At 38.4% G+C, this 9,996-nt stretch overlaps 1 protein-coding gene and 2 pseudogenes across 1 annotated transcript; all 3 read right to left on the bottom strand.

Moving 5' to 3' along the window:
• Positions 1-84: 84 nt before the first annotated feature.
• On the bottom strand, positions 85-1,449 carry LOC149003749 (dirigent protein 19 pseudogene; annotated as a pseudogene).
• A 104-nt stretch (positions 1,450-1,553) lies between these two features.
• LOC149003750 (dirigent protein 22-like) lies at positions 1,554-2,414 on the bottom strand. The gene has a single exon (XM_089137514.1). The coding sequence runs from the start codon at positions 2,334-2,336 to the stop codon at positions 1,773-1,775; it is 564 nt and encodes a 187-aa protein (XP_088993640.1). The 5' UTR covers positions 2,337-2,414; the 3' UTR covers positions 1,554-1,772.
• A 3,462-nt stretch (positions 2,415-5,876) lies between these two features.
• Positions 5,877-6,892, bottom strand: LOC149003751 (dirigent protein 2 pseudogene; annotated as a pseudogene).
• Between the last annotated feature and the right edge of the window lie 3,104 nt (positions 6,893-9,996).

Raw genomic sequence — 9,996 nt, forward strand, 5'->3', positions numbered from 1 at the left:
CAGTCTCTTTGTAGCTCTGTTTCCTTGACTTTGCCGTCTCAATAAATTTACTTTCTACCAAAAAAAAAAACTAAAAGAACAAGAACAAGATAGGAATATTAAGCCGATGTCTATAATATCCTCCACTAAATAAGCATGCATTCTATTCATATAATCATATAACATCCCTGCATATGGATAATAGTTTTCATGCATGGTCCACATTAAAAAGTAGGTTCCATATCTGGTGACCAAATATTTTGCCAAAAAATAAAATAAAATCTATATATATATATATATATAATTACTAAATATTAGACCAGACCTGGATCCCAAATGAGCCAAGCGACCACAGACCGGCCATCGGACAGCAGAGGGCATCCAAATGCTGCCGCCCGGCTGTATAGGAATCCACACCATCAATAATGCAACACATAGACGTTGTATTCAACAGTTGCAGAGGACAAGTTGAGACTATGAGTTTTGAGCTTAGCGTATCCCCTAGCAAACCGGAGAATCCCACTTCCTCCGATCACCGGCATCTCCCTTGCCGGCGACGAAACCAAATTCCTCCCCAGTATAGTTATGGTGCTGCCGTTGTACTTCCCTTCCACGAAAGCAAAATTCATGGCCATCAGTAACCCAGTTTCTTCCTGGGAAGCAAATGCGTATAATCCTTGAGCCCTCCCAACAAGCTTCGAACTCATCTCTGGTCCTTCAGTCAATGGATCGTCGATCATGTTTATGAGACCAAAACCCGTGGACGACGACGAGTTCGTCGTTGGTCCGGCGACTCTGGCGACAGTAGCATTGGAACCACTGATGATGTCGTGCCAGTAGAAGCGGAAGTGGCTAAGTTTCTCAGTCTTCAGCCCCAGTGATCTTTGACTCGTGGTTTTGGCGAAACTGCCAGCTACTGGGATGGTTTGGAAGAGGAGAATGGTGATGGAAATGGAGACAAGGATGAAGGAATGAGGTAATTTGGTAAACGATGATCCTTCCATTGGAGCCCCCAATTAAACAGAAAGTAATTGAAGTTTGTCTGGGTTCGGATCTGTGATGCCTATCAGCTGTTTGTGAATTTGAATGGTGATCAAAGGGGATGTTTGTAATGATTCAACATGTTGATCCTTTAAGTGGAGTCCCAAGCAGAAAGTAATTGGACCTACAACACATTTTAGACGGACGTTTTTAAGACGTGCTGAAGTATTAAATGCGCAAAACTAAAGCTAGGTCTAAAGTAATTGAAGTTTGTCTGGATTAGACCAATAATGCCTATCAGCCGTTTGTGAATTTGTGTGGTGTTCACGGGATTTTTTTCTTCTCGAGTGTGGCTTTTTTTAGTTCCACCTTCCATGGGAGAAAACCATCATTGCTTTTTTAATTTCCAGCTTGGAATTGATTTGATCGATCGGCTTTACTCTTACTTTCCCAGACAGATCATTGAGGTGGGAAGAAAAGTTTCAACACCGACAAACGTGAGGGATTGGACCACTCACCAACTCCGTCCGTCCCAACGCGGAAAGTGACGTAGATTGAAAGAATACGGGAAGGTAGATAAAAGGGATCCATGAGAATGCGAAGAGTCACCTTCTATGTCTAATCCATTTCATTCGAGTTCATTGAGGTATGTGATTTTGAACCCATCTTTATATAAATTCCTTAACAATTTCAATGCAAAAGAATAAATTATTTTGTTACATTACACTATTGGTATAATCAACTGTAGCAGCAGCTAGTTCCTCCTCTATAAAAGCTAAGATAGGGAGAGCAATTCGTACATATAAAATGAATCAATAATGGAAAACATAGATATTATACAGAACGGTAGCATCTCCTGTTGCAATGTCAAATTTATGAGTGCTAACCTTTGCATATCCCCGAGCAAATCGGAAAATCCCAGTCCCTCCGATCACTGGCATCTCCCTCTCCTTGGAGAACACAGTGTTTCTTCCCAATATTGTTACTGTGCTCCCATTATACTTCCCATCCATGAAGGCAAAGTTCATGGCCATTAACAAGCCTACTTCACTTTGAGAAGCTGATGAGTAGAAACCTTGTGCTTTTCCAACTAGCTTAGAACTCATCTCTGGTCCTTCTGTCAATGGATCATCGATCATCACCATGGCACCAAAAGCTGTTGGCGATGTGTTCGTCTGAGGTGCAGCAGCAACTCGGATAGCTGATGGGCTTTTCCCACTAACAATATCATGCCAGTAAACCTGAAGCTGAGTTAACTTCTCTTCCTTAAGCCCCATCGATGCTGGACTTAAGATTCTAGAGAATTTATGAGGTTTTCCATGGACAGTGACCTTCAAGAAGAAGATCAGGAAGAAGAAGAAGATGGCTATCTTCATTTGCTTCTTGGTGAACAAAGCTTGATTCAATTCTCAGCTTTTGCTGAACTTGGTTGTTCTAATACAGTTCTAGTCTTCTACCCAATTTCTTAAATAGATAGTAGGGTAGCTGAAGGTTGGTGGGAGGGGGTCTTTTTCCTTTTTCTATTCCTTATTTGCGGAACTTAAAATACTATACTTGGTAGACTCTGAATGGCTTCATTTCTTGGGTTAGTAATTGCTTTAGGCTGTAAAATATATCTAAAATGTTAAAAAAAAGCTCCAGTCATGGGTCAAGAGGTGGCAAAAGCTTGGCAGCAAGGACAGATCGAGAAACACTATTGCTTCATCTAGGAGCAATGCGACAAGTAATTAAAGTTACAATCAAGTAGGGATAGAGTGGTAGACAATGATGTATAATGATGGAATATTTTTATTCATAACACTACAACATAATTGATTGATAAAATGGGATCAAAAGTAAAGCAAAAACTAACCCACTATAGAATATTAAAGACTGAGTGCTACGGGGTTAGGTTTATCAACAAAGGCAACATCCACCAAGTAACACCTAAACAATTATATACATAGACGAACAAGAGAGACACTCCCATCTCTTCCTTCTTCTTAGTCGTAATCTTTCTTTTGTTGGAGAACAGATAATTTATTGACAGAAAGAAAAAAAAATTACATTCTATAGTAATTCATCCCTCTTGCATCTTTCATAATAATTACAGTCATAAATGTAGGAAGAAAAGAAGGAAGATAATTGAATTCCTGCATAGCCAAATTTATTATGCTTCCCACTAGGCAAAAATTTAGCTTTATTAAATAGTGGGTTTTCCTTGTCTCAGTGGAAGTTCCTGGAAAGTGGAAACATCATTCATAATGCCGACAATAGAGTAATGATTCGAGGTCAAACCTAACAATCCCATTAACACTTTTTGAATTCCCTTTGCCCAAAAAATATTGAACACAAATCCAACCACCCATTGAAACTAAATGTTCCAAAATTTGAGTTAAGACTTTATGTATGTGGTCATGTTTGTTGAGCTAAGTATTATACATGATGAAGCATGCACACAAAGGCAGATAAAAGAAACTGATCTTTCAATGGGATGGGGTGGTTGCAGTCATATATTATTGGCTGATCTTCTATGTTCACCTACAATTGATGTTAATTTGGACCTGAAAAGGGCTTCCCATTTTGTTGATCATTACATATAAGCACTATCATTCATGGATGGAGGGTTTTTTAAGCTGCCCAATGAAAGTTCAATTGAAAGGAGCAATCTGAAGTTAAAGACTACACAACTTGCATTTTGGTAGTTCATACCACATTCATACTAAACAGGTTCCTCGATCAAAAATACACACACACAAGATGTCTATTGTTCCAGTTAATAATATAGCTAGTTATACCCACCATTACCTACTGTGATAGCCATGTAGATCTTAAAGTTAAAGGTTGACCTAGGCGAAACTTATCAGAATGGTAAGTTCTTTTTTCTTGTTTTTGGTAAACGAATGGTAAGTTCTCGAATCGTGTGGTTCCTGAATGTTGTGCTTAATGCAAGAGTCTCTCAGCCTCTTATAAGTTAAACTTAGATTTTTCCAATATTAATGATGCTGGTAAACATTTTCTCTTCTTTCATGCATCTAACATAGGTGATAGGTTCTTACCAAAAAAAAAAAACATAGGTGATAGGTTCTCTCTTATTGATCGCCATCCAAGAATTCTTGTTTAGGCACTTCATATGATCCATACGTGTATAGTATTTGACCTAAAATATGTAATAACCAAATGCTTCCATGGCTAACACCATTATAGCCACATATTCATACCCCTCGCAGTCGTTTGTCTTATTTTAGGTGTTACCCTCACAATGTTTTGTGATCATTGTGATCAGTATTTACCTTGGAGTACATTAGTGGATTTGATAATAGAGCTGAAAAGTGATTACCAAAAGAAAAGATAATAGAGCTGAAAAGTTAATTAAATCAACACTTTTGAAATGTTGGGCAACTTTTGTTTAACCCTAAAAGTAAGGGTGTCAATTGCGTACCGAAATCATTTAACTGTACCGAACTACAACGTCTAAAACCGTGTACCGAATCGTTCAAAATTCAGTGCGGTACATTCTGAAATCGAATTCCTTCAATACGGTTTTGGTTTCAGGTACTTATACCGTCGGTATGTACTAAAATCGTACTAAATTAAATGATATAAATATAATTTTATAATTAAAATACTTTACCTTTATCCCATCTCTAATTCCCTGTTTCAGTTTTTTCATTTTGTCCTTCACTCCTCTTCTTAGATTTACTTTCTATGTCTCTATTAATTATATTTCCTTGTTTTGTTTATGTTAATATCAGATACTATCGATTGCTTGATCGCAATTTCATTAGGATCTAATGAATTAATAACAAAAGTGGCATTGGTTTGTTCGGACAAAAATTGTATTGCACTAGATACCGTATTTAAATCGTCTTCCCACACTGATTTAATATAGAAATTGTACCGAACCGTTTTTGCAAATATCGAAACCGTACCATACCATGTAAATTTGGTACGGTACGGTTTTGGTTTTCGGTATTCACAGTTGGTACTGTACTGAAATCGTGCCGATTGACACCCTTACCTAAAAGATGTTTACAAAGAATATAAATCCTAATTTGGTAGTACACATAATAATAGATTAAGGACCTCAAATGTCTGAAAAGAAAATTGAAATAATCTAAGGGGTGCCTATTTATCCATCTCTTCGTAGTGTATTTTCCCTCTTGGTAAGTTCCATCCCAGCTGAAACTTGGACATGAAAAGGAGATATAGGATATACATATAGAATATGCATATCTAATGCATAAGTTCCCCATGGCAATGAGGTCTCCTCCCCTCTTTAGGTTAAAAGAAGAAAACAGTCACTTGGGATTTGGGAGGGATTGCCGCTCGAGTTAATTAAAGACTCTTCTTAATGCTTGTCACAAAACTCGGACTTGGAATTTACTTGGAATCGCACACCTCAACTATATCCTAAGGGGTTAGATTTTTCATTTGTCTTATAGCAAAAGAGAATAAAAGGCATCACTTTGGATTTCCCATCTAAATACATAGATCAAGAGCCCACATATAAAGCCAGCGAATGGTATTGAAATTCAGTTGGCCCAGGTTCATCAGACCGGCCTCGTAATGAGTCTAATGACCCAAATGCCAATTGCTTGATCGGACTGGCCTAATAAAATACTTTCAGATTGTCTCCCCCAACTGTTGTTGATCATGAATTAGAAGGGGACCCACAAGATTAGGGTGATCTTTTTTTTTTTTTTTTTTCCAATTTGTGGACCCCACATAATTTGTGGTTGTAATGGTGTCGGGGGAGATGATCCACGAATTTGGATTGTCTCCCCCGAGAAGACTGTTGGCCACAAATTACCGGAGGGCCTACAAGATTAGGGTGATGGGGTTATTTTTTTTCCTAATAATTTAGTATTTTTTTTGTTTACTCGTGGGCCCCACATAATTTGTGGTTGTAAGACCGTCAGTCCGTCGGTTTGGATCATCTCCTTGAGAAGCCTGTAGACCACAGGATTAGGGTGATGCTTTGTTTTTAGTAATGTTTTATTATTTTCACTGGGCCCCACATAATTTGTGGTTGTAAGCGGGTTTGAGAGCTCTCCATGATCCACACTCTAAAATACCGGCAAATGTTATTGGCCACTTCAATAAATTAACAACCAACGACACTCCGGCACTTAAAACACAACAGGAGCTCCTGCAAATATACAGAATGTAGTAGTAGAGATACTTTAGCTAAACTCTGTGATTGGAAGTTGAATGAAAATGAGCTTTAATCGACTAGCTGAAAGGAAGAACCGGGAGAGAAATCCCTTCAACACCACCCAAACCACCACCGTACACAGAAATATATCAGTAATGGATGACATGGACATTGTACTCAACCACTGCAACAGTGGTGGTTAACGAGTGAGCATAGCCCCGAGCAAACCGGAAAAGCCCACTTCCTCCTACCACTGGCATAGTGGCATCTCTCTCACATCAGAGAACAGAGAGTTTCTTCCCAATATGCTGAGTGTGCTCCCATTGTACTTCCCATCCGTGAATACAAAATTAAGGGTCATTAATAGAGCAAACTCATTCTGTGACGCAAAAACATAGATCCCCTGAGCTCTACCTACCTGCTTCGATGTAGCTTCTGGCCTTTCTGTTAAGGGGTCATCCATCACTACCACTGCACCGAAATCTGTTGCTGATGTTTTTGTTGATGCTGCTTCAGCAACCCTAATGGCAGTTTGGTTACGACCAGCAATTATGTCATGGAAGAAGAAGTGAAGGTGGCTCATCTTCTCCCGGTTAAGCCTCTTGAACCCTAGAAGTAGTGATGGAGCTTTAGAGAAGCCATGAGACTCTGATTCGCCTTGAATAATGTACAAGGTAAAGGTGGTTAAGAGAAGGATGAGCTTGAGGTGAGTTCTGCCCATTAGAGATGAGTGGGAAGCTAAAGGATTAAGAACTGCTCTGCTCTGCAGTCTTCCCAGTGATCCAAGTAATCAAATTGTGGTGGTGGCCGGTGGTGATGTTATCAGTTACTTTTATGTGCCTTTATAGTATGGATCAGAATGGGTTTGTAAATTTTATATTCATCAATGACAATTCACTCACAACTCATAAGTTTCCCCTATAAAAATGACAACCTCACAAAAGGAAAAGACAATCTTTCTTTGGCCTTTGTGAACGACTTTCTATAAGCAGGAAGAATTTCCAAATTAACTACTGTTTATGGCAAACTTGATTCTTTAAAGACGATTGTTAATATATCTAACCAATGGATATTCAAGCAATACAATATTAATATGCATAAAATCTTATCCCTCATTATCTACTCGTTTATGAGCATTCAAGCAATAATTTATAGTTAGCCTATGTGTTTTATGACATTAATAGGTATTCGATTGACTCTCCTCAAAACTGACAAAATGCTAACGTGCCCACACGTACAAACATGGTGATTTATATATCATCTAATCCAAAGATAATGAAGATAAATTAAGTAATTCTTACATTTACAAACTAGAAGTTTTATCTAAGGAGAAAATATTTCCTCAATAAAAAGGCACGATTGCAATAAGCTAGCATATTTCTTATACAAGTTGCACAATTTTAGTATCTCAACAAATTGTGTGTCAATACTTATTTCCCCATGAAGTGCGTCAATACTTCTTTTTTTGGAATTAGTCAGACTTATGTTAATAAAAATAAATAGAGTACATAAAATAATACATGATTAATTCTAAAGCACTTGCAATCCTGCTGCTCTTTTACAGCATATTGCGAAAGCTGAGCAGGCAAAGAGAGAGGATCCAACAAAATTTCTTGGTTTGCCGTTGCCAATCCGGCTAAATAATCCTCGCATCTATTAGTCTCTCTAACTCTATGTACCAAAATACAGATTCACATCCTCTGTAATTCCTTTCCCTACAATTCCATACAATTCCCTCCTACGATTGTGCCATGTGGCATTAAGTAATCCAACGGTTAGCCAATTCATACTAAATTTGGATTTATTTAAACCCACCTATAAATTTGAATTTTATTTAAACTCTAGTTTGAATTGGGTGGCCGTTGGATTACTTAATGCTACATGGCACAATCCTATGAGGGAATTATAGGGAACTGTAGGGAAAGGAATTACACTCTTGAAAGAAAGATTTCAAATAAAGAATATCATCAACAATGTGTAATATCCCCTAATGTGGGTGGTAAGTACCCAGTAGGGTCCTAATTGCCACTTGAGAGCCCAACTGCACCAAAACCTTATTACAACGGTATTGTCTAGCAAACTATAAACCACACCGAAGTGCAAGCTTCTCAGCATGAAAAACACCCACATTAGCACAACCACTAGCACAAGCAAAAATAACATCACCTTTGCAATTCTGAGCCATAACGCAATATCCTCTAATATGCCCCCGGAGAGAACCATCATAGTTGATCAGGATCCAACCCCATGGCGATGGTAGCCAATAATGAATAGATCTCTTGACCTAGGCAAAAGAAATCGATATACCCCAACTGGAGAAGAAATGCCTCTGTCTCGAGCAATCCTCCACCACTAGCTTTGAGAACTGAAACCGTAATTGGGTCATGTTAGACACTAAGCAAAAGAAATCGAGTTCACTCCAAGAACCCTGCTTAAAGGTACGATTATTCATTTCTTGCCACAGAAAGTAAAACATGGTAATAAAGCTGAATTGTTTCACATCATTTAAGTTATCAAGACCCCCGAAATGCTCAATGCACCATTGCAAAGCATTCATCCACGAGAGAGGATCAGGATCCTTGAGTCCGTGAAGGATCATGAGACGGCTCCAAATGCCAAACGAGAAAGGATAGGAGAAGAAGATATGAATATGTGACTCTCCTGCCGACTAGCATAACAAGCAAGCTGGGTCAATTTTCCTACTCCATGAGATTAATCGATCCTTGTTAGGAAGGCACTCAAGGCAGGGTAGCCAAGCAACAAAGGCAAACCATTTTTTGGAAGGCACTCAAGGCAGGCTAGCCAAGCAACAAAGGCAAACCGTTTTGGAATTTCAAGAGATCAAATCACATTATGCCAACCCGCTCCTCCACTTGGTTGATGATGCACACTATAGGCTGATTTAATAGTGAACTCACTTGATGAAGTGGCTCTCCACACTGGCTTGTCCACCTCCAAACGACAAAATATGGGCGTCTTAGAAATTTCAGGCCACTTGTCATGAATCACAAGATCATTTACCTCTCCATTCTACGTTCCATGATCACCCATCAAGTCTGAAACATGAGAATGAGGCTCCCTGCTAACCGTAGTAAACACCAACAACCCAAGACTATAAAGTGAACCCAATTCCAATCATTATCAAAACCAAGTTGAGATGATAGATATGTCATGCACTAAGTACCAAATCTTATGAATAATCGGCCGTCTAACCTTCAATGTGCGTCAATACTTCTTCAGTGTATAAATTCTTATCTTGGCTTATAATGAAGGCATCTCCAACCTTTAAGCGGAAAGCAATAATTAGTTTGTAGTTTTAACCAAAAACAAAATTAGTCTGTAGTTTCAAAAATTGAGAGTGAAAATTTGAATTTTTGACTTGAGATCCGTTGTTGGTTACTGACCAGTATTTTTGTTGATGTGGTGCACTCATAGTCGTTTGATACACACAACGGGCAAACATAGTTAGAAAGATACTCTTCCGTTCATGTTTTTATGGTGCTTTTAGCTGTAGAAATCAGAAGAAACAAATCCTCTCTAGATGTTGTTAACCAAATTAAGGACAGCAAACCAGTTTTATCAAACACACAATTTGGCCAAATTCTGTGACAGATTATGAACCTTTAATAATCAATATGAGTTCTAATCAACTAGAAGAGAAGAAGAAAGAGACCATTCCAGATACTTTCCAGTACTTCAACCCCACAACAATCCCTTCTACAAGCTTATAACAGAAGAAGTACAGATGCTTCGTCCAAACTCTGTGATAGGAAATACCCATATTTTAAGGAATCAAAATAAGTTCAATAAAAAAAAGGAAGGACCAAGAAATAGAGATCGATCTAATTAAGGTGCCCAACCCAAGAAGGAAACTATATAGCTCCACGTTTCAGTAATAA

This window comes from Hakea prostrata, chromosome 10 (genome assembly GCF_041222555.1).
Source record: "Hakea prostrata isolate BN-2017 chromosome 10, UWA_Hpros_2, whole genome shotgun sequence".
NCBI lineage: Eukaryota > Viridiplantae > Streptophyta > Magnoliopsida > Proteales > Proteaceae > Hakea > Hakea prostrata.

What these genes read in the sequence shown, in the direction of transcription:
- LOC149003750 (XM_089137514.1), bottom strand. Translation starts at nt 2,336, where the DNA reads ATGAAGATAGCCATCTTCTTCTTCTTCCTGATCTTCTTCTTGAAGGTC.